Here is a 25,533-nt window from a genome sequence, read left to right on the forward strand (position 1 = left end):
CAGTTTTTACAGGTTAACCTTTTCTCATCTTTTCCAGTCGCCTTTAAATGCAAATCATGACTTCAAGCAGAAATGAACATTTTTATCAATTCAAGTCAAAATTGAAAAGCAAAAATTGATTCTGTTTCAATGTTTCTTTATTGAGTTTAACCAAAAACCAATTTTTAGAGATTTCCAGAAATCGCTTTTTTCCATTAAAAATTTTCGCCTTTTCTCCTTGAATTTTTTCCTGCAAAAAGCTCGATAAACTCTGATTTGAGTAAAAGATTTTTTCAAAATTGTTGCATTTTCCATGAAAAATGTTTACCGGCGAATCTGAAATTTTTTGGTTTCTTCTCCTTGAAATTGAAAATAATGAAGCCACAAATGCAAAGCACCAAACCAGTTTTTTTAATCATTTCAAATCAACTTTACAAATTCATCTTTTCCCAATTATCAATCATTGATTAACATAAATGATAATGAATAATATCACTGATGAAAAAGTACAGAAAGCATAATGAAGATGGTGAATTGAGAAGTGCAAATAAACAAACTGATCGGGTTAATATTGACGTAATGGAAAGCAAAAAGTTGAACAATTATAACTATTAATAGTAATTTTAAAATTAATGTAAAAACAATTAGAGACTGAAAATACAATTCAATTTCATTCTCATTTCATTTACTTTTACCTTCCCTGTCAAGTTATTGAAAAAACATAAAACCAGTTAACCAGATGCTTTGGTTTAATCATTATTTTTCCGTCAACTCAATTAATGGTTGGTCAATCATTAATATATAATATATTTTATAACTCTAACAACAGTTTAATTTCAATGTTAACAACTAAAGAGTTCAGATAAAGAGGTTCAACTTGGCGACTCAATTTGCGCACATTTTGAGTGTTTTGTTTGCTTTTTTCCAGTTACCTTGCCTTGCCCAAAATCAACATTAACACCATTCAACTATTATAATCATTTTATGCTATAACTATTACTAAATAATTAATTTATTAATCTATTCTGAAAAATTCATTTTAAGCCTAATGTGACATGTGAAAATGATGTCCATTCGTTGATGATAAAATGGTCAATCTTAGTCTTTTTTTGTCTCAAAAAAATAGCGTTCCACTGAACGTCAACTGCTGACTGCCATTTATTATCCCCTTCTTAATGGTCCATATAAGTAGATTTAATTGTCGATAATTTATAGCTATTGTCCATCACCATTGTTCATCAGTGTCCATTATTGTCCAGTTTTTACTTCGATTAAGGTTAAAGTTACTCTGTATTGTTGCATTTGGCACCATTTACTAGGTTCATCTTTTGCTTCATTTTTTTGTCTTTTTTTCCTTTCTTTTCTTGGCTTTCCTTTTTCATCCTCTTTTTTTATCATCCTTTATTGATTCAATTTCCGTTCCAATTTTGCTGAATTTCCTTCCCTTTTCAGGTTCTCCAATCTGATTAGCTAATCACATCTTCTTTTTATTCTTGCGTATTCTGTTAATTGTCCGGTAAATTGTGAATGTTTAAGGAGAGAAAAGAAAAGGTAAAATTAATTCAATATTAACCTTGATCAACACATGGTACTTACATGATAACTTTAACAATCCCTTTTCGTTGGTTCAATTTGTTATTCCAATCATTACTGGTTTCTCCTTTTCGGACGGTAATTTCCATGATATTAAATCTGGAAATTCTGAGTTTGCAAAGTAAAGGTGAAAGTGAAAAGCAAAAAGTTGATTAAATTTGTGAAATGAATAAATGCATGCATGAAATGGTTCATTTTAAATGATGATCAATTTGAAACCAAATTGAATTTGAGTTGAATTTTGAAATAGCTTTTCATGATGATGAAGCTATTTCATCAGTTCGAGGTTTTTTCTGCTTCTAATTTTCATGGGACAATTTGGTATAAAATGATAAACATTAGATTGGAAAAGTTGTTCATACCTAAACTTTGATAAAGTCGAGTCGGTGAGAGTGGAACAGAACTTTTAAGATCAAGTCCGTCCAAAATTTTGTACATTTTAAGTGAAGGTATTTTGGGCCGAGTGGGTTTATGGACAGCGGTTGAATTGTTGGGAACTGCTGGACTGCTCATTCGTCGATTGCGAAGTTTAGTGAAAGCTTCCGATGAGGAGCCTGGAAAGCCACTAGTATCATCGGGCAACGCAAAGCTGATCCGCTTTTTGGGCTTTGGGTTAACCGCGGCAGTTGTGCAAGTTGCAACCTCACTGAAATTATCTTCGGTGTTGTTGTTGGGATCAGCGTAAAATGGTTTACTGTAATTATATGGTGAGGTAACGTTGTCACTGGGTAATGGTGATATCGTAGGTGATGGTGTCTCTCGGTTATGATGGAAGGATGAGGTTGACGATTGAAGAGGCTCTGGTGATGGATAGGGTGAGTAGAGCAACGGTGATGGTGTCAGGTTGGCTGATGAAGATGATGCTATCGGTGGTGGTGGCTGTGGTTGTGCCCATGAGTTGAACATGGTGAGAAGATGAGGAAATTCAGATTGGATTCAGATTGGATAAGATAACAGAGCAAGGGTTTCATCAACCAGTATAAAATATACATATAAGAAAGAGAGAAAGAAATTAGTCTTTTTGCTATTAATTTAGTCTTCTTTCGTTACTCTTTTTTTGACCTTTTTTTCAAACGTGTAAAAAGCCCTCTCTCATGAACATGCAAACAATTCAAATGCCAAATTCAATTGCATTCATGAGTAGTAAATAAAAAAATACACAAAATTTCGTTTTCTAAACTAATGTAATCATGATGATGACTGAAGGAAAGTGAAATTAATTTGTAAGCAAAAAAAAAGTGAAACAAAAGTTGTTTTGTTTGTTGACAAGGAAAAAAAAGTAAATGATAATAAATAGTAATTATTAAAATGTATAGATAATGATGTGGTAATGATGAGGTGAAGATGATGAGGATGATGTTTGGGATGCTGGTGAATGGCAAGTGCAATGTAAGAATAAAAAAGTTGAGTTAAAAATGGAAACTGAACAAATGAAGAAAAAAAACTTTTGGCAAATGAAGGAGGATAAGACAAAAGGTATTGCAATAAATAATAGTGTTGCTGATAAAAAAAACAAATGCATCAATAAGTTAGTAAAATAGTGTAAAAATGTCAAGCAGCCGCTAGTTCAGCCATCCTTACAGAATCAGAGTCCGGTACTGGTGAGACACTGAATCGACCTGAACGACGAACTGGTTCCTTGTTGTTGTTTTCATTGACTTTGGGTAAAGATACTTGAGTTGCTTTACTGTCCCAACTACCAAGACTTGAGCTTCTCAAGATGGGCTTACGAGGATGAGCTTGAGAAACCTGACAAAAGATTGAGAGAAAAATTGATGAAATTAATTTACATTGTTCAAAGATGTCAGTCTTTATCATGTAGAGATATTTGGATAAATGAAAGAGAGGAATAAATGAACAGATTTTCATGAGGATTGGCCATGGGTAAAGTTGACTTAACACTGACAAATCAGGTTTGTTAACTTTTACTGAAAAGTCAGGCAAATGGCAAATTGATGTGAAAATGTAAAGGCTTCAAGGTAGAGATTGAAAGGTATGTAAAGAGTTGGGCTAAAGCTAAAGTGTAATTGATGTTTAGTTGATTGATACAGTTATAGCTTGATGATTTGTTGAGCATCAAAGAGAGTTTCATTTTCAAATATAACTCAAGGGAACATCTTTCTCTGTCTGAATTTTGACCTAAGGTTCGCCTCTAGATTGTAAAAGTGCTTTTGAGTAATCGATTTTACCTTTCTCTTTCTGGTCTTTCAAAATTGAAAAACTCATTTCTTGGTTCAATTTGAATGGTCAACAAAACTAATCACTGAACCATTAGTAATCAAAGTAGCTGAAGGGTTATCATTGATATATTGATTTTAAATTTGTCTGCACTCATATCAAGTTTGAGGCCATTTCGCTCAACAAACAAGAAACTATTATCTCATGCAATGGAAATTAATACTTTGTTGAATATTATGTACTCAATTAACCTTTGTTTACTGCCTGAAGCAAGATTAAATTTAAATTTTTACCTTGGTTAAAGGGTAATTAAGGAAAAGCCATTTCGTTTATTGATCACATTGTTCAAGATGAAAGTAAATTTCACTTTTAAATTCAATGTTAACAGTCACAGTCTTGGGTCTGGTCGACTCTTGAAGCGCAACCTAAACTGTGACTCTCTTGGGTTGAGACCAACATGTCTGTGAGACTCAAGTCTTGTGCTTTTGTTTTCAAGCTTATTTTACAATCCAAGTTGAAGTATCAATTTCAAGTGAAAATGTTTCATTGATAAAACTATTTACATGCAATACAATAGCATTAATTGGATAAATATTAATCCAAATATCTTGATATTAATACTGTGAAACATTGACTAATGTTTGCATGACGATTAACTTACTTTTGATTGATTATGTGTTATCTCTTGAAGGGAATCAGAAATCTCTTGATAATATGAATTTCTGTATTCAACCTCAGATTGGTTGAGTTCATTAAAAGTTCCATACGGAAATAGATCAATCTTTGCTCCTGGAGATTCTAATCCCTGAAAGTAGAAAGAAATAAAAGAAAGAATGGAAACATGAGACCATGTGGAATTGGATATGAAATGAAATTGGAATAAAAATGATGAGTTCAAGAAGGAAACAATTGAGACTACTTTAGGGTCACTCTTTACTCTTCATTCAAATTCATGATTACGCTTGTCAAACATTACGAGGTGAAAATTGAAAGAAGAAGAAAAAAAGAGAAAATTTTCTCTCATCTTGATAAAGTTTATCAGGGAAAAACTGAGTTATCTTTTCATGAACCAATGAAGATGCTGAAACAATGGCGGTATAAAGAGTTGAGCAACATTTACTTATGGATAGCAAATGTAATCCAAAACTCGACAAAACAAGCATTTGTTTTCCTTTTCATGTTCATTCATGGTAATAATTTGTATTCATTTTGATTCAGAAAACCATGATAATTATCAAAGTTACCATAGAAAAAAAATAAACACCAAAAAAGACAAAAATAAATAACAAATTTGTATTTACTTTTTGCTTTCCTCTTTGCACTTTGCTTGCATGAGATAATAAATAAAATGGTAATGCCAGATGAAAAGGTAAATATCATTTACAGAGAAAAAAAGCTCAGAATAATCAGAATTTCAGATTTATTTATATTCTTTATGATCAACTTTTCTTCCTCATCTTTTTGCTGGTTTGCTTTTTGATGACAAATCATAAAATAACATTTCGTTTTTCACTCAACTCTCTGAGTTCATCTAACTTTAATTAAATGTTTCACCAATACAAATGATTATCAATCTAGTTTATGAGTTCATTAATATCATCTGGAATCAGAACTGAGTGAAAACCGTTTCATGATTAACCTTTTTCTACTTCTTTCATTGGGTAATTAAAGTTTGAAAAGAAATGAAATGTTGAATTGTCTTGATGGTCTTGGTCTTGATGATCATCATGATGAACCTCTTTACTCATCAGTTGCAGATAATGTTACATGATTTTTGTCTCAAATTGAAATGTCGAGTTAATCATCTTTATCTGATTCAACAGCTCAGAATGTTCCTCTTCTTCAGCGATCAATTTTCACTTTTCATGCAATCGATATGGCATAAGAATAAATCAAGATCAAGTTCACATTTGAAAGTATAAGCTGCTCATTCTGATTATTAGCATGATGATTATGGTTATCATCATGGTGATGAAAAAAAGATGAGATTATTTTTTCTGAGCAAAATCTGTTCGATAATGTTATTCATGAAATGTGAATATTTTTTTCTTCAACTTTCTTCTCCTTTTCTCATTCCACTTCGAGTATCATTCAGTCACGATTCTTACCTGATCAATGAAAATAATGTCTTCTCCTTTAGCATGAGCCTTTTGATTTGATTCACAGGCAAGGTTAATTTGTGCTATCAATTGTGAACAGTTGGTCGATGAAGGATCGGTTGGATCTTTTGTTGAGATTATATTATTTGAAATGTCCACTCGAAACACTTGACGATTTGTTTGAACTGCCAGGCAAAGAGCAAGTAAACCTCTTTCTGCGATGTCATTTTCTCGAAGGTCAACTCGACGAAGATTATCTCCTTCCATGAAACAATCAGCTATCGCAATGGCACCTAAATAAACAAGTCAAACATTAGGTCAAAGTTGAACAAACGCCTTTCAAGGTTAGATAAAGATTTAAGAGTAAAAAAAAGTATCTTGTGATTCAAAGCATTTTGAGGCGAAAAAAAGTTCCAAGTTTAACATTGAACTCATGAACCAGCTATTTTAAGATGAACATAAAGTTGTCTTTTAACTGAAAGATGTTGACTCTAACAGACTTGACAGACTCAGATAAACATTGCCGGGTTTATTTGCATTATTACAAGAGTTGGATAGCATCTTGAAACGACATTGATTGTTGCGATAAAACTTTGATCAAGTTTTTCATGCTGATAAATTATCATGCTTATCTGCTCATATACATTGTAAATGCCATCTGAAACATCTATTAATAAATTTATTGCAGCAAACTTTGATTTGTTATCCTTGGTTTTGGTTCAAGGTTTCATTTATTATACATAAAGATGAACCCAAATAAACAATTGAATCAGTTTGATTAATAATAGATTTTACTTGTTCCAACAAGAAACTAATTTCAATCAAAATTTAATCAACAAGGAAAATGTATTCCTCAACCTCTGACCTTAAGATTGTCCTCAACACTTTCTGCCTCAGATCCAAGGTAAAGTGAAACTTGTCCTCAAAGATTCATCATTTTGTAACAATAATTTAAAGCTGAGTTGATTCATTCACTTATGAGCTATCGCCAATATTTTATCATTAATAAGTCATTATCAATTAGCAGTCTTAACGACAATTCATTGTATGCTTTAATCACAATCAAAGTATAGCATGGTTAATTGGGTAAAGAAAGGAAAAGTCCAATTGTTTTCATGAGAATCTCATTTTTCATCTTTACATCAATCTGTTGACTAACGATGGTTGAAACCAGAATATCAATCAATTGGACAAACTTGAAATGGTTAGACAGTTTTAGCTTTCCTTTTACTTAACCATTTCATTTGATTATGATTAGTGCTGTAAAAAGGTTGATCAAGGTGAATGTTGGTTAAATAATAAAATGATGAGAATCCAAAATGACTTACCTTGACAATTAAGTTTACAATTTTTAAGACCCAAAGCGCTAATTTTAGGTGCCATTATAATTCCTTCTTTAAGCTTGATTATTCCTTCATCACCTAAACTATTATCATTAAGATTAACTGTGCAAAGTGATTTGGTGTAACGCTGAAAAGGGAACAAGTAAAATGAAGAAAAAAAAGGTGAAAGTGATTAATGAAAGGTAATCTGATTAATTATTGAGGAAAGGAGTGAAAATGAAATTATCATGAAAAGTGCATAAATTTTATTCTGTTGCTTGTTCAACATTTTTGTTTGTTTTTTGTTTGTGTGTTCTGCCATTTTACAGTTGAACAAACAAACACTTTGTAACTTTGATGAGAAACTTTGACTTACCAGTGCTTCAACTAAACTGTTCATCCCTCGACTGGTCATTTGATTGTTTGAGATGATTAAATATTTCAACCCATCACCTGGTCCGGGTTGGCTTCTCAAGGCTTCCGCTATGTGTTCCAAGCCTTCATCTTGAAGATGATTGTCTCGAAGATCAAGAAATTCAAGAGTTGAATTGGCTCTAAGAAGATTACCTATTTGGATAGCATCACCTGAACACAATTTATTGTCTCCCAGGTATAAATATTGTAAGGATGTATTCAGTTTAAGAGCAGCAACTAATGAAAAATGAAATGAGGTAAAAGAGGTTGAGAAAAGAGTTGGACAAGTCTCTTGAAGAGTGACATGAAATAAGCTAATTTTTGAAATGTTATTCCTCTTCCAACTGACCAATCCCCAATCACATTGACTATTGAATAATATTGTAAAACGTTGAATAACTTGAATCATGAATAAGCTGACAATTGAGTCAAATTTTATCGATTCTTTGACCTGTAGGTCAAATGGTCAAATGGTTGCACAAGTTTACAAAAACTTTACAGCCAATGAAATTGAAAACTTGCAACTCGATAACTTTCAAATGTCAAACCTTTGCAATTACAAATACAAGCTTAGCTTTCAATCAGCATGAAAAGGGAAGCTTTAAAGATATATTTTTACATTGAAATGCATTGGAAAACTGCAAATGCTTTCAACATTTCTGTAAAACTTATGCAGTCTTTTGATATTTTTTCACCAAATTTCAGGAATTCATTTCATGTGATATGACATTGAAATGAATTTTCAGTGTTCTTAATCTCATGTTTACATCTGCAGAAGAAGCAAATGTTCAATAAAATTTTCATTAAAAATCAAGTGTTAATCACAGAAGCATAACAAAAATGAAGCTCAAAAGACTTCAAAATGAATTGAACTCTTCACTGAATTTCCCAGAAAAGGTTTCACATTTTCCCCTCAATCTTATTTGCGCACAGCTTTCGTCCAAATTTGAATAACGATCTCATCTCATATTTCAATTTCAAATGTCAAAACATTGTCAACAACTAAAAGCATTTTCTCGGAATCATCGAAAATTATGACTCCTGTGATTGACCTTAAGATCGACTATCGATTCTAATCTTTACATTTGTAAAGTTCAATATTTCTCAAGTTGGATCTTCAAGTCCAATCGAAATAAAGATTTTGAATTTTGTGAAAATTTCGTGATTCTACATTCATTTGAAAGTTCAGATTTCGATTCGAAAAATTTTGAAACTTTTTCGTTTATTCTGACTTGCATTAGTGCTTAAAATGAGAGATTAAATTTTTAAAAGTTAATTCCAGCATTCAATTGAACTTTTTCATCGTTTAATGAATTTTCTGAATGTTGTTTTGTGATTTAAATGACATATTTTTTCAGCGCTCATTTGATCGACACATAAACTTGATATTAATACATTAGCTTTTTATCGAGTTTTGTCAAACTAACAATTAGGTTAACCAGTCTTGACTCGAAAGTAATTTGGTAAACTTTTAAATCTTCAATCGACCCAATTAAAGTAAATTTGTTTTCCATTTCAAGAAAAAGATTTACCGCGAAAATGGCCATTTTTTAAACATTTCCCGATATGAAATGATCAAGTTGCCATTGAACTTTATCTAAACTGATTTCACCATTTGGCGTCAATTGCCTTTCAACAAACGCCAATTGGCATAATTGAATGGCACAATCCGTCATTTAGATGTTACTTTAAATGACAGTTTAAAGGCTAATTCAATTGATTTCAATTGTTTCACTCGATTGAAAAGATTTCATTGTTGACGGCTTCCGATGAAACTTTCACAATCAATCATCAAATTGTGATCGATTGTCCAATCAAATTGTAAACTGTAATCAAGCGTAATCATATCTTACCCAATATTGCCAAAGCGCGACTTGATATTCCACTTCGTTCCAATCGAAGGGAAACTAAATGAGAACCTATTCTTAATGCTCGGCCCAAGATGAGTAAAACTTGTTCACTTAGACTGCAATTACGTAAATCCAAATGCTGTAAACATGGAGTCTAAATGGAAGAGAAAAAATTGTTTGAAAAAAAAGAAAAAAAAATGAATTCATTTTTCACTCTTTAAACACTTTTCAACCAAACGGATAATTTGCAGATTGAAAGGTAATACAAAGTATATCATTATTGATACCTTTTTCAGCATTCGGCAACAAGCCTGCCATCCTCTCATTCCAATGGCTTTGTTATTGGCAAGATTAAGATGAGTTGCTGATTCATAGTATTCAATCATGTCAAACAATGATGAAGCTCCCTGAAACCGGCAAGAAAAAAAATCAATCAATAAAAGTAATTCATGTTTCATTTGAAAGACAAGAAACAAATTCAAATGTAAATGCAATTGAAAAACATTAAATATTAAAGAGTAAAAAATGTTGGAAAAAAACATTAAATTTCTTCTCTTAAAGGTCATTTAAAATTTAATCAAGTAAAGTTTCAATTCATTTTCAGGTTCAATTGTATTCAGGTTGAAAACAAGGTTATGAATGAATCTATTATTAATGTTTTTCTGTTCAGTTCAATTGAAATTTTGAGACAAATTTTGTTCAACAAAAATTCACTGCATTCGTGCCACTCAACAATAAACAAAAAACTGATTAACTTTTTTTTCGTCCTTCATTGATTGTTCAATCGGACAATTGAAGATTAACTTTGACAAAATGTTCATTTTGAGTTTTCATTCAACATTGTCAACATTCAGTTTCATGGTGAAATGATTGAACAAACATTATGGATCGAGTTGATTCAAAATTTGTAAGTTCAACTTTGAAAATCTCTTTTTTTCGTTCCTCTGTTCTGTTCATCTGCTGAAGGTAAATTATTCAGTAATGCTATTGAAATGTTCAACGTTAAATCCTCGAATGTAATTAATAATGAATGGCAATTGAATAGAGTAAATTAGACAGATTGTTACCTCTTCATCAAGATTACATGATTCCAGGTTAATTGAGCGAAATCTTATTCGTTTGAAAATTTCTTCCAAAGCTTCACAGCCTTTTGCGTCTAATTTTTCACCTGTTTAAATACAATGAGATTAATATGAAGCACCTTGTGAGAGCAACAAATGAGATAAAGTCCCATGTGATGAGATTTACCTTTCAGGTTAAGATCTTCTTCTCTGTCGGTAAAACCATGGAGTTTCTGGAATGAGAATGAGAACAAAAATGTTGATTAAAATGTTCACCTGGAAAAGTGGAGAGAAATTGTTTTCCAACTGAACTTTTGAAAGATTCAATTTTCATGTGCAAAATGAATTTGCTAATTTTGGCTGAACTAATTAAACTTGAAACAAAATAATGAAACTTTTTTTACTCTGAAAGGTTGGAAATGAACATCTGAAAACATGAAAATAGTCAACATGCAATGATAAATAATAACATTTTATTATAGTTGACAGGGCGAGTTTTTTTTCATGATAACAATGAAGTTGAATGAATCTAATTTTGTGGCTCAAAATTGTTCATATATTTGGCTAATGTTTTTGTCTTTTTGTCACTGAATTTTTGCTACTTGAACATTTCATTATTCAGAGTAAATGGTGAAAAATGTTGACAATTTTTCCTCATTCCAATGTTCAGAATAATGAAAGTCTTGAAATATTTTTCTTTGCGCCTGATGTTTAAAAATTTAAATTGTGCGGTTAAACACATTGTTCACTTGATTAAAGTTTGACTGCTTTTTTTAATATTGTTATGATTGACTGGTGAAAATGCGAATAAAGTTAATTGCATTTGTGAATCAACAATCAAATTATCTGTTGGGCTTGATAAATGCAACTATTAATTTAATATCAAGATAAATTTGTTAACCATTTTCTTTGGTTACTTGGCGTTTCCATAATAGTTTAGTAATAATAATGTTGATGAGGTTTAATTATATTAATAGAAACAAAAAAAGGCTTCTTGTTCACAACTTGATTGGGAAGGTTAAATTGAATTATAAGAGATAAATCAATATATTGAATCAATATTTACCTGAAGTTGGCTCAAGACTCGCGGTAAAGGTTTGGTTCCTTGGTTATCACAGGCATTTTGATATGCTTCAATCAAACTTTGAGAGGTCAATTGATGAGGTGCTGAAGAGGAAGGAAAAATATGAACAAAAATTAATTGCAAATCTCGACTAATTGGCCATTGTGATTGGAAAAGTTGGTTCGTCGTAAAGAGGCTGACATAGAGTTAGAGTTGATGCTAACAGAGCAAGTCTTTAGCATCAACTTGGGTCAACAAGTCAGCCTAATAAAATGTTATCTTTGATTGGCAACAATGTAATCGTATAAAGACTTGAGGCATTCAATGGAACCATGAAATTTTTATCACTCAATTTCGATCAACATTCAACTTGAACAATTTTATTTACTTTCGTTGTTTACCTCGAACTTTTTTAGACAATGTAATAGATCGAAATATGCCTTTGAGCTTGGCAACTATTGAAATCAAATGGATAAATTTCGAAATCTGTAAATCTCTATTCTTGAAATTCTCAGCTTATGAGTAGCACTTATAAGTTTTAAGGCTGAAAACTTTCCATTTCACTGATAAATTATTCAGGTTAAAGTTTCAGGTAATGATGCAAAATCGCAATTTCAAAACAATACTTCAGAATATTTTATGAAACTTTTTTTTTATCAAGTCAATGTTCAAAGTTGAAAAGTGAAAATGAAAACTTTCCTTTTTTTAGAACTCGAATTGAGAATTCAAAAAACCATGAAAATCTAAACATTCAGTGGTTAATTAGATCAACAACTTTTTATCTTTCATTTGGATGAACAATTCCGAGGAATCATTTCGTTTAACATGACTTTCATGTTATTTAATGAAAATTCTTGTCATCAACATCTTCATCACTTTGTAAATAGTCATTAAAATCATCGTTGAATTGAGTTGCTTTTTCATCAAAATTCACTGAATGAGTCAAACAAGGTTGAAATTGAAGACCTTCTGGCGCATTCAATGAAAAGACATCGCAATCGTAAGAAGCCATGAGGATCGTTAGTGCCATTGTTTCAAGCATTTGTCACAATAATAATCCAATGAACATTTGAATCCTTGTGAATTAGTCGAACAACATTGCGATTGGAATTTTTGAGCCTCCAAATTGAAAAGCTTTTCAAAATTTGAACACATTTTACCATGAAATTGAACCATTGTAATCAAATTTATTAAAACTCTAATTATGTTCATTTTTAGTTTAGACCCATGGTAATCTCAAGAGAGATTAATGGTTGACTGAACATGAATTTTCATCAATTTGATAATTAAACTTGACCAAGGTTGAGAAAGGTTTCATGAATTACATTATCATTGAATGGAGGAAGTGAATTGAAACTATTCAATTGATTTTTATAAAGAATTGCATCTCAATTAATTGATGAAAATTAAAGTTATCAGTAAAAGTCAGATGAAAAGAGATTCTGTTTCTTTTGTTGAATAACCATGAACAGTGGAATCATTGAGCCAGCCTTAGGAGCATGAATGAACAATTCAATGGCGATGCCCTTTTACACCTGAACATTTTAAAGTACGGAAAAGGCCAAACCTTTGAATAATATTTCCTTTCGGGACAACATTATTCAGTTAAAGTCATTAGTCTTATTGGATTCAAAGTTGTTGTTGTTTATCATTTCTGTTTTTTCTTCAAGTTTCAGTTTATTCTCACGGATTCAGTATGATGATGATGATGATGATGGTGAATATAATGGAAATGAAAGAGAAACAAAATTTACTTTCAACATGGGTTAAACAGGATCATCATATGAACTTTTGCTTCTTCTTCTTCTTCTTACTTTCATCTTTCATTCCGAGATTTTTTTTTCAACAGACAGAAGCAGTTATCATCATCAGTTATTGCCTTCATTCACCCTCAAAAATAATGCCTCAAGACATTGAAACTTGAAAGTTTATCAAAACCAAAAAAGTAAAAAAAAACAATAATAAGTGGTCGAATAGAAAAGGTAAAGAAGAGTTAAGAAAATCAATTTTTCCTTTTAACTTTTCATGTTATGTTGTTTGGCAGTTTTTTGTCACTTCATCCTTTTTTTTATACTTAATGTTACCTTCAATCTTGTATGTTGTTTTGTTCACAGCAACTCAGAACACCCAATCAATGATGATAATAATGATCATCATCATCACCATGATGATGGTGATGACAAGTTGGATGACAAGGAAACTTGGAAACAGTTGAACAAGGTAAGGTAAGAAACAACAACAGCAACAACAAAATAATGAATGTTGAATGTTAAGAAATATAATAAAAAAAGATTAGTATTTATTGGTTTTGAAAGAAATAAAGAGTTGAATTGAAACAAAAAGGTAACATTTTTCAATTGTCCAAATGGTCAATAAATGGGATTGAAAATGGGTCTAAACAATGGAACCTTTACTTACCTAAATAGGACCAAGGGTCGGGGGCATCAAAATATTTGGTCACAATCTCTTCATCCGATGGGAATTGTACTTTACGACCTTTAACCGAGAAACCGTCTATTGATGATTGGCTTCGTTTCTCATCACCCGATGAGGGTCCGGTTGGTGTTGATGGAGCAGAGTTTGATCGTTGAACAACTTCCATGTTCAAGAATAGGGATAAATTCAGATTCAGGTTGGCCTTTTACGTTTTGGGTTTCAATAGAAGAAAAAACAAGAAACAATTTACTGTTAAGATGATGTTACTTTTTTTACTGGTTCAACTCACTAGTTATTTTGGGTCTTTTGCTATGTGAATAAAGGTTGTTGATGATTTGATCAAAAACGTTGTGACCTAAGCAACAACTTGAAAAACCATGCCATTTACAGTGTTGTCCTAAAGCCTGGTTCACGTCAATACACTTGACTCACTCAATCATACCAAACCCTTTTTAACAGGTCTGTAATCGGTAATGTTCAATAAATTAATCCAATCTTTGTTGTTGAAACGGTTGTTTATCTTTTGGTGTTTAATGCTTTTTTGTGTTGATGGTGTGTTGTTGATGTTGTTTACTGGTAAATGTTGGATGTTCAATGTTTACTTTGGGTTGTTGCTAATAGTAGCAAAGAAGAAGAAATAAGGTTAAAACAAGATTAATCAGGTAACTATTATATTACATAATATATAAACTGATAATATAATAAACATAAAACATGACGGAAATTATTTTGCACTCTTTTAACAAATCACACAACTCAAAAAGATGATGAGACTGTTTGCTTTCATGTTGAAGCATAAAAAAACTCACTCAAATTGTCAAGTGAAGTAAAGTAATGTAACCCATCCCCTGAAAACTTGAACATTGAACAGGTAACATCATCTATCGGTCTGATAACTTCAACTTTCAGCTGATTTTATCATCAGTTATATCAGCTGGTTACTGGTTACTTATGGGTAACCATCAAATGTATTACATCATTCACACAATTTAACCGCACTTGGTTACGGTTATGCGTATGTTTATAAACAGTTTCACATTTATCCGCCAAATTTGAAAATCAATACAAGTTCACTTTGATTCAAACGATATTTTGCTTTGATTTGAAAATAGCAAATCAAATCGTTACAGTAAGGACTTACTGTTAGAACTGCCTTTTGCGTTGAGAGTGCCATTTTAGCAACAATAATTGTGACAAGTGTTGAATAATGAAACCAAGTTCAGGTCAAAATTCAACTTAACATCGGTTTCGTTTTCAATGCTTGTCTTAATTTATCAGGTTATTCAAAAGTGACTCTACTTGGTCGACAAATTGGTTCACTTTTGAATCTTTGTAGTCAGTAACTCATCAAAATGAAGCTAAGAAATGAATTTTTTTTGTGATCAGATCTTTTTATTGGCGGCTTATCTCAGCGGTTTTAGCAGTATCGGCCTTTGGAAGTGCTAGTTTGTTCAATTCCTTTATGAGATTGGTCCGTCATATTTGTCGTCGAATTGGACCCTCAAGTAGAGTCTTTCAATGATTAGATTATCATTTCGTCTTTTTTGTGTCCTTTATGAGACACAATTCAGTCTTGTTTTAGCCTTCCTATCTGAATCTCTTTATGCTCTAAAGGCTGTTCTAAACTTATGCAATGTTTCTGCACCAGTTAGTAGCAAATTGGACGGTTTAACACTGGGTGATAAGGCTCTTATCAAGTCAAAAATAAACATGTTAAAAACCGTTCGAAACAAAACTTGAAATCAAATACACAATTTGAAAAGGAAAATTTCGGTAACACAATATATCTGAACCAAGTTATAGCCGATGAAAGTTGTAAAATCAAAAGACTTGATACAATATGATATTTCATTATGCTCGGAGGTTGAGTGTGTCTGAAGTCAATGATTCATAATCTCTCGAATATCTCGCAAGTGTCTTTGCTAATCCCTATTTTAATTTTTTTAGAGACTGCAATGTAAAAATGAGCATGTATGAACAAAACACTGGCGTCTATTCGAAATGCTTGTGATGCTAGAATTGGTTTTCCGTCGTTAAATACGATTTCTTCTTCCTCGAAAAGTCCCTTTGAAGTAATTGCAGAACTTGGCGAATTGAAATCGAAGTTGCATCAAAATTCAGTAAAACATAATTATTGCGTACATTACCTGAATGAATTGACTTTCATCATTATACTAACAACACCGATTATAACTGACGCTTTGATATCCTGCATTAAGTCGATGTACAAAATAATATTTAATAAACTTCATACCTTAGCAGACATGAATAAGCAATTCTTTGCACAATTAACAACAAATAATAGAGTATCGAGGTATGCTAAACAGATTTCAAAGATGAAGTCATTAATACCGAGATTATCTACACCATGATCCATTTGGTTTCAATCAAAGAGTCATACTCATTGGTTTGGACTAATCGTAGGGTTATTATATAATAAACCTAGACAGAACACACGCTTTGGTTAATAGTAAGTGATAGTTAAGCATATATCTCGAAGCTATGAGATATGCTTTATAAACTCTCATTTTTTCACTTCAAACTCCAAGCCAACTTCCCGACTCCGAACCATTTGATATCGGGCATTACATTCATTGGAGCTAGATCTGATGCTTTCGCAAAATTGTCAGAATCTTCACAAGCGATTAGTTTACTAGTAGAATTAGCTCGAGGCAATACTGATCCAATGTAAATTTCAGTAAAAGTTGCTGGACCATCAAGCTTGTCAATGTTGGTATCTTCATCCGCATCTTCTTGCCAGATTTTTTCAGCATTTTTTACGAATATGCAATGCCTCTGTCGGTTGGTTGTTATTGCAAGTTTGTTTGAAACACAGCTGCATACGATAAAAATACATAGCAGCGGAATCTATAATTTTCTATTTAAAGATGATTTCAGTCCCCTTTATCTTCGTTAGATGCAAGACTTTTTGATAGTGTTGCTTCTATTTTCTCTGTTGATGCACCATTCTTTTCAAAGAATATACTACATTTATCTGATAAAAAGAGAAGCGTGTACAATGAATAACTACCCGGAGATAATAAAATGTAATAGTACAGTATTTTCGTATTTCTGGCAACAAGGGAATTATCTTGGGGTTGGTAAAAAAGCCGAAGTTGAAAGTTGAAGATAAAGATTGTTAAAAACTTGTTAAAGATCGATAAATAAAGAAGTTGGTGTTATCTTTAAAAAGTGTCTTTTTCTCTTATTTTATTTTATCTTTCTCAGAAACATTAAAATACATATGTTTCCACATGGAGGTTCCACTGAGAGTTTTTTTTGTCACGTTGTTGCTTTGAGTTGCCTCTCTCTTTCTTTAACTCGATTTCCAGACACAAAACTCCTAATTTCAACATCTCAACTCGTATTTAAATTTCAATGTCACAGTTTTAATAATTTTTTCACCTCATTTGCCGAAAAATACCCATCCAATTTCGGCCATACTGGTACCGAACAGTTTCTTTTCAACACGGAGAAAACGTTTCGCAACTCAAAAATTTCACTTTCAAATTTTCAAATTTTCTCATAGGTTTAACATGGGCAGGTTTTGGCCAGTTTTTGAGGTCCTCCTGAGAAACATACGTCATTCTATTGTCCACGATTAGGAACAAAATCACTATGTTGTCCGAATGTACTATATATATACACGGAACGAATACACCAGAACAAAAATTTAAAAATATTGGTCACTCAATTTTTCTTGAATCACCAAACCGATTGCTGCCATACTCATGTTAACAAGTTTAGCTCTAAACAAAGCGTTTATAACATTTAAAATTTGAAATTCAAAAATAAAATTTTCACCCATAGGGTTAACATGGGAACAAAAATTTACTAATTTTGTTCACCTAATATCTCCTCAACTACTTGCCCCATTTCAGCCATACTGATGTTAGCAACAAAGCTCCTTCACTTCTTCTCCATTTATATTAGTAACTCGCGTAATTACAGTTGAGCTAGTTGCCATTGTTGTGTTATTATTTTTACTAAAACAAGGTTAAAAGTAATGAGAAATTAAATACTACTATACTTGCACAGTGTACAATACTTGGTGTGTGGTCAAATTTGAGATTTTAAAAGTTTTTGTAGAGTCCAAAAGAGACTTTGGACGAATTGTAGGTGGGAAAATCGAAGATAATCTGTTTTCCTCTTACTTCCTTCCCCTTTGTTTCCCCCTTTTCTCTGCTCCTCTCTTTAGCCTGAGGAGTTCTATTGCTCTGTTTACTCTTTTTATTACTCTTTTCTCTTGTTCTTTTTTTTAAATCTTTTCTTCTTCCCATACCCATGCGGGCAAACATCTGCAACCCAACTAACCAACAATCTTATCTATCAAAAAAAGCAACAAGAGAGGAGGACGGCACTTAGGCCGGGATGGTAAAAGAACGAAGATTACTTCTTTTATCCCGTCTGGTCATCTCTATCTTTTCTTTTCTTGAGAATAAAAAAGTATTCTTATTTTGATTTTAAAACATTTATCTTCCCTTTTATTTTAACATACCTGGCAGTATGTTTTAACATGGAGGTTCCCGCCCCAATCAGCTTAATCAACCTCCGAGAGCCTAACATACTAATCTGATGAGCAGTCCTCCTGCACCATTCCTAGGTGCTCTTTGACTCAAATCTAACCCCACGTCGAGTTAGTCATCAATACACATCTTTCGAGGTTTAAAACAAGGTCTTCAATCCTTAAACATGGGATCTAGACGTACGTCAGTGCTTCTCTTGAGCCAACTGAGCTATAGAACTCCCCCTTGTATACACGAAAAATTGACGAATTCGTGAGCTTTCAATCCTGGTTCGGAACTGGTTCGTTTTCTCCAAAACGAAGAACTTGCTGTCGGAACTCATAGCAGAATGTATAGTCAGCATTTATTTCCAATTCCAACATTCCAGCAAAAAAACTTGAGAATCGGCACTAATTAAATATATAAAAAAGTTATCACGGAATAAACCGTTTACATAAACTGAAAAAGGCAGAGTTCAACCATCTTGTCTACAGTTGAGTTGAATTTAAATTTTAACAATTTAGAATTCGAATCACAAAAGATTATTGAGATGAAGCAACGCTATCTTGAGAGATTTAAAGTGCTAATGTATTTATGAATATATGACTGCTTCAATCACCAAATGTGTTACTCAAATGCATATAATTAACCTCGATTTCTATTGCATCTATATTTTTCGAGCCTTTTCTGAATGTGTACCACAAAATATTGAAATTGAACCAATCGCTAGTTCATCTAAACAAGAAAGTAAGAAAAACAATCTAACATTCAAAGTTTTATTAACACAAGCCTCACTATACAGACAAAAGTGCCTGCAACATCATACATATCGGAATTTCAGTCAGTGAAGATTTACAATTGCATACATAAAAGAAACTGGAGAAACCAATTGTGGACAAACCATATGTGTTGAAATACACAGAGACAAAAGATTATTTGATCGACGATTATTTATGGCGTTCAGGATGCAATTGACGGCAAATGTTCTTGAAACTTTGAAAATCAATGGAACAGGTTTGAAGATAAAAATTTAATTTCAACTTTACTCAACAAAATGACCCATAGTTATTGATTAGATTTAATTTCCTCTTCAAAACGTTGCTTTGATTAGCTTTTTAAGCTTATCACCTTTTTTGTGCAATATTGCTTATTATCTTACACATTGACCGGTTCAGCTAGTTTACTCACTTTTAAGTCACCGGGCTTGTCAATGAGTGTCAACAGTGACTTAAAAGTGAAAATTTTCATTAACAACCTCGGTGCTAGAATGTGCGGAAACACGGTAAAACTAACCAAAAATATAAAAAACACAACAGTTCTAGCGAAAACTAAAATTTGTTAATTTACTTGATGCAATGAATCACTTTGTTGATTCTTTGAATGGTTTTACTTCAGAAATCATTGTGGAATGTTTCGTCCAAATTAGTCAAATAACTGTGATAAAATTCGCTAGATGGCAGAGTTCAGTTTCTCACAACCTTTTACAGGGTTTACTGTGCTGTGTAATAAGCGATTTAAGCTGACATTTCTTCTTGATATGCTGTTTGATTCAATTTACTGATTCATTTTACAATGTCTCGTAGATGCTTTTTATATCAGAAACTGTATCTATTCAGTTCATGAAAATGTTTTAGAACTTTTCTTTTTAATCAATTCAGAATTGAGATGCGTTAAACTTCACCTCATTAAAGACTAACGCTTGAATATGAAGCCATCGGGATTGTGACTATCACAAAATGGCTGAGAAAAGAGCTGGTGAAGAAAATTGTTGGAGGTTCATTAGATTCCGATTTGAGAAGTCGAGTCAATCAGACAATAAATTGCCCGTCCAAAAGGTTTAAACGAGCCTTGCGGTCGGCTTACGCTAGTCTGGTAAGATTTTAGACTCGACTCATTCATTAGAATGGCTCATGATGATATGAACATAAAATTTTAAAAGAATTATCACAAAAGTCATTTAAACATCTACATGCATGTCTTACATCATCTAGTACTATGTCTAGTTATGTTTATTGAATTCCGAAAGAGACAAATAACTTTGAATCGTAATTTTCATTAGAGAAGCAAAAAAGAAGCCATTTGCAAGAAGTTTACAAGTTTGTAAGATAAACCATTTTGGAATCATAAAGTCTATCAATTATTCTAGAAAAGTATCCTTTGATTCACAGAGACAGAGTTATTATATAAATGATTCTTCTGCTTATCAGATTAAATAAAATCGTCAGGTCTGCAAGTCGTTTCGAAGTAAACATCAATTTTTTGATCCTTATTCTCAATCATGATAACTCATCAAGGTTAATGTTAAACCTAAACAGTGAAACTTGATTAAAATGTGTAAATGTTTAAACTGTATTACAGATAAAAAGCTTATCAGCAGACAGTTTAACTGGCGGTCTTATGTACATGTATGTTAACCACCATTTTTATCTGTCATCATCTTAGCTAATGGTTAGCTATTTGGTTATGTTGAACGCTTTGTTTATTTGAATGTCATAAGTGACTTAATTGGATGACAAATCTAAATCTTCAACTTGTTTACTAATGGCCTGAAATATCTGATGGTAAGTTTCAAAAATCAGCTCATCTTGTTTTTTTCTAGTTATGAGTCATAACTTATGATTTCCATTATTTATGCTTCTTTTGTTTTAATTTGTCAGCCATTTTCTTATTTCTAATATGCTTTCATATTTTTCAGGTTCACTGGTACCGGTATTTTTCGGGTTCAAAGGTGTCACACTCATGACATACTGTAATGAGTGTAATACTGGATTACATCTTGGAATGAGATGAATAAGCGGTTAACTGGAGATCCATTGAAGATCCATTGGAGATGACGAAGGACAACCATTTTCGGGAAAAGGATGGACTTGTCATTAAATGGGAATCAACTTGGTTATCAAAGATCGGTCAATATTCATTACCCTCTATTTTGAAGGAAAATGAGGACAAGGAGAATAAGAAGAAAATGAAGATTGATAATGGTGGTGATGATTAAGGTGAATATAAATGATTGACTTTCAGGACAGGAACCGTAAGTTAACGGAAGACAGTTAGGAAAGACAATGAAAGAAAGTGAAACCGGAAAATAACTTTCAAATTAGCTTTAGGCATGAAAGCTGTTTATATCAAATTGATTAGAGAATACGAAAAATATAATCTTACTGATTTAAATCTAATCTAAATCTAATTCCCCCCTTTTTGTATCTTTTTCTCCCTCTTTTTCATCTTTTCTCAGTTTTTTTGGCCAATCTTCAAGCTCCATTTCACGTTCATTTTCTTTCATTGCTCTTATCAAACGCAACTTGTTGTTATTATGGTTTTTGATGCTGTTGATAATCATGATAATGATGATGATTTTAATGATGTCGAACGGAGAAACCGGAATTGAATTAATTCATCCTCACTTATTTATTGTAGGACTTGTTTTTATCGAGTAATTTGCCATCTTTTTTCGAAGTTATCTTAAACCCTTATCTCATTATCTTTCTCACTCTTTCTCACTTTCTTAATCGCTTATCATTCAAGTATTGGCCATATTTTTCATGATATTACTTTTTCATCTCAAAATTTGATGACCATTGGTGGTCAACTGAGATAGTCCGCTTAATTATTCATAAATACTAAAGTGTTGTTTTGTTTTTCAACCTTTTTCGTATTTCTAGATTTGTTTTCAAGTTGCTTCGGAACAGTTTATTTTGGATCGAAAGTCAAGTTGTTTCTATTTTTGATACTGATTCTAATCAAATTTTTGAAGGACCCTTAACAAGACAATACAAAACTGGTTCGATTTGCAAGTGTTCAACTGAATGTGTTTCAAAGACTTTATCGTTTACTAACTCCATCATTACCACCACCCGACATCATCACCAATGACAGTGACCCGGCGAATAAGTGAAACAATTGAACTGATCGAGGCTTTAATCAATGTTATTGGTACACTGGTAACGGCGATTTCAGATGATTTGGCTATTTATTTACAACGAAAATCGATCAGCTCGTCTGGTCGATTGATTAATTTAATTCAACAAGCCGTTGAGCAACTTCAAGCTCATCTTGTAGTCCGACTCGATCATTACAAGGTTATTCCAAAATTAACATGACAAACTTAAACTTCAAATTTTAACGTAACTGCAACACTTCGACCAAATTATTACCTAATTTGTTTAAAGTTTGATCAATTTAAATGTTTAACGGGCCACTCTTCACAATTGTCCTCCAATGATGTTCAATTTACTGTTAAAGGTGCTAACCTCTGGATTACAAGCAAAGATGCAGCAATATAATGTTATATACTTTAAGAGAAAAAGATTAATTTGTTTTTAATTACTTTTTACCATCGAATTGCGAGCTAATTTTTTACTTTTGTATTATGATAATTCGTACAATTTCCTGACAATCCAGGAAAAAGCCGAGTTTTATTGATGTTGAAGCCCGAGTAAAATCAAGTTTCACTGAGACTGTCAGAAAGAAAAAAAGACAGTCAAAAGGATAGACAGACTCTGTTAGGTTTCTAATCTTCTCTTGTCATTTAATAATTTCTCCTTTGTTTAGGCTCTTCATCCATTTAGTGTTGTATGTAATTGTGAATAGATTTCCCCAGTAATTTATTTGATTTCTAATCACACTCACTCTGTACACCTATTGGAGCTTCTCTATTTTTAACCTGTTCACGTCTATATCTTTTGGTTCTTCTATTGAATCAATTTGTTACCTTTCAATTCCTTGTATATTTTAGTAACCATCAGTCTCTTCAACATCATCTGTTCTTATTCCATTAACCTCAGCGAATCAACAGTTTGCCTGGATATTATCTTGAGATTTCATTTTTGCTAGTTTCTATCCATCCTCAATTTTAAACTATTACTGTAAGTGAACCTGATGGCTACTTTAGACGATAAATTATTGGGAGAGAAAAAACATTATTATTGCGATAGTAGTGATGATGAAAGAGATGAACATGATGAAAGACCAGCATTTGGAGCCAGTGGTGGACAAACTCGGTCTTCCTATTCCAATCAAATACAATCACCACTTTCACCAACAGAACCTTACTCAACTAATGTAAGTGCCATTTCATTTCATATTTCTCTCTTTTATTGTATTTATATCAATCTATATTAATCTTCTCGGTGGCGTCTTTACCTCTTAGACTGGTCCAAAAGGAGTGCTAAATGACTGGAAGAGATACCAAGAATTGAAACAGGAGAGAAAGAGATCCGAGGAAATTGATAAATTAAAGCTTATGGAGAAATTATCCATGTCCTGTAAAACCTACATTGAAGAAATGGAGGAGAAAAAAAGACAAGAGATAGTTCAAGATGAATTGGATAAGCTGTTAGCTGATGACGATGACCCTTTCCTGAATGAATACATGAAAAAAAGAATGGCTGAAATGATGGAAGAGGTTCAGTTGAATAGGTCTGGACGAAAATTTGGACAGCTGATACGTTTAACAAAAGGTGAAGACTTTTTGGAAGCCATTGAAAAGGAAGCCAAAGATGTTCTGATTATTTGTCATATTTCCAACGAATCATACGAAGGGTGTATTGCCATGAACGGTTGTCTCTCATTGTTAGCCTCTCAATATCCATTTATTAAATTCACTTCTCTCGATGCTCGATCAGCCGGCATGAGTGAACGCTTTGTAAGTATACACCTTCAACATCAACAAATCTCTGATCATCTTTAGCCTCATAACGATTAGCAATTAAATTAATAGAATATTATAGATCGATTTGTCGGTCAAATATCCTGTTACTTTTAAATAATTTAAAAACGTAATTTTATCCTCACTGATCTGTTTCCTGTGTCTTAAAGATTTGAACATAGAAAGGCTTTTCCAGGAATACTTACAAATTCAGTTATTTGCTAATTTAAGATTTTTATTGCGACCTAGTTACATTATCCACAATATCGAGAAAATCAATAAGAATTTTTCTTTGAATTTGAAAACTTCATTCTTTTGTAATTTTGTATATTTTGTCTGAATTTATTTTGACTGATAGTTTTCATCTTTTTTTCTTTAGAAAAAGCAAGGAGTTCCTGCATTATTGATCTACAAAAATGGTAGTTTAGTTGGGAATTTTGTTCGTTTAACAGACGAATTTGGAGAAGACTTTTATGCTTCAGATGTTGAATCCTTCCTCATCGAACACGGATTTTTGCCTGATCAAAGTTTAATACCTGAGCTTATGAAAAAAAAGACTATTCGAGAAGGAAACAGTGCCGAAGCAGATTCAGACGATGATAGCTCTTGAATCCAGCAAAATCCCACGTCAACTGGTTCCTGATTTTTTAACACGAAATATTGAGTGATATTAGTAATTGGATTGTCAATTTTCAGATTGACTTGTAGACCAAAATGGTTATTTACAAGCATTTTGCTATTGTAACTCATTTTATCGTTGGGTTACAATGCATTTCATTTTCGAAAAATTTTGTCCTCGTTTTTAAATTATCAATGCAACTCTTGTCAATCCAACAAGAGTATTAATTAATTGATGGATCTCATGCAATTTTTTATACCTTGTTCTCATTCTTTGTTGTACTAGTATCACTTACAAGCACCATATTTCATTTCCCGAGTGAATACCATTTTCTTGAGTTTCAGCATTCGAGCATTTTCACTTCTCTATCCAAGTCTATCATAAACTGCTTGTAAAACTCATTTCTCCGTGGGAAAAAATAAGGAAAATGCTAAAGAAAACATTTCCGTTTACGCTAATAAACATTCAGGAATACATTGTTCCATGATAATTCAAAGTTGAGACCAATTTTCAGTTTGCTAAGTGATTTTGTCATGTAAAATCCCTAAATTGAATCATCAAGCTAACAAATTGTATCCTTTTATAAAATCATAAACAAAGTAAAACTATACTCATATTCACAGTTGAACTTAATTATTCATTAAATTCATTGGATTAAAATAACAATTATTAATTGGTCAATGTTTGTTTAAACCAAAAAAATTATTCCCATGATAGCTTGAGAGTGAACTATTTGCAGTCACTTGTTTCATCAGTTTATCTGTTAT

At 32.2% G+C, this 25,533-nt stretch overlaps 2 protein-coding genes across 3 annotated transcripts; one reads left to right on the forward strand and one right to left on the reverse strand.

The window, feature by feature from the left end:
• Positions 1 to 367: 367 nt before the first annotated feature.
• LOC107364969 (uncharacterized) lies at positions 368 to 14,996 on the reverse strand. Of its 2 annotated transcripts, XM_015932429.3 has the most exons (16): positions 14,805 to 14,996; positions 14,285 to 14,609; positions 13,978 to 14,197; positions 11,563 to 11,663; positions 10,684 to 10,729; positions 10,503 to 10,603; positions 9,723 to 9,842; positions 9,439 to 9,589; positions 7,548 to 7,822; positions 7,178 to 7,319; positions 5,859 to 6,142; positions 4,412 to 4,555; positions 3,154 to 3,321; positions 1,935 to 2,451; positions 1,576 to 1,680; positions 368 to 1,481 (listed from the first exon to the last, which is right to left on the reverse strand). In XM_015932429.3, exons 3-15 carry the CDS (start codon positions 14,159 to 14,161, stop codon positions 1,607 to 1,609), a joined length of 2,307 nt encoding a protein of 768 aa, XP_015787915.2. In that variant the 5' UTR covers positions 14,162 to 14,197; positions 14,285 to 14,609; positions 14,805 to 14,996; the 3' UTR covers positions 368 to 1,481; positions 1,576 to 1,606. The 2 variants fall into 2 exon arrangements, with proteins under 2 accessions (XP_015787915.2, XP_015787914.2); XM_015932428.3 differs by having other exon boundaries at positions 14,285 to 14,868.
• An 8,043-nt stretch (positions 14,997 to 23,039) lies between these two features.
• LOC107364917 (phosducin-like protein 1) lies at positions 23,040 to 25,394 on the forward strand. Its single transcript, XM_025161433.2, has 3 exons — positions 23,040 to 23,561; positions 23,650 to 24,144; positions 24,527 to 25,394. Exons 1-3 carry the CDS (start codon positions 23,379 to 23,381, stop codon positions 24,755 to 24,757), a joined length of 909 nt encoding a protein of 302 aa, XP_025017201.2. The 5' UTR covers positions 23,040 to 23,378; the 3' UTR covers positions 24,758 to 25,394.
• Positions 25,395 to 25,533: the final 139 nt, after the last annotated feature.

This window comes from Tetranychus urticae, chromosome 3 (assembly GCF_039701765.1).
Source record: "Tetranychus urticae isolate SD_2017Ah chromosome 3, NJAU_TeUrti_SD_1.0, whole genome shotgun sequence".
NCBI classification, from domain to species: Eukaryota; Metazoa; Arthropoda; class Arachnida; order Trombidiformes; family Tetranychidae; genus Tetranychus; species Tetranychus urticae.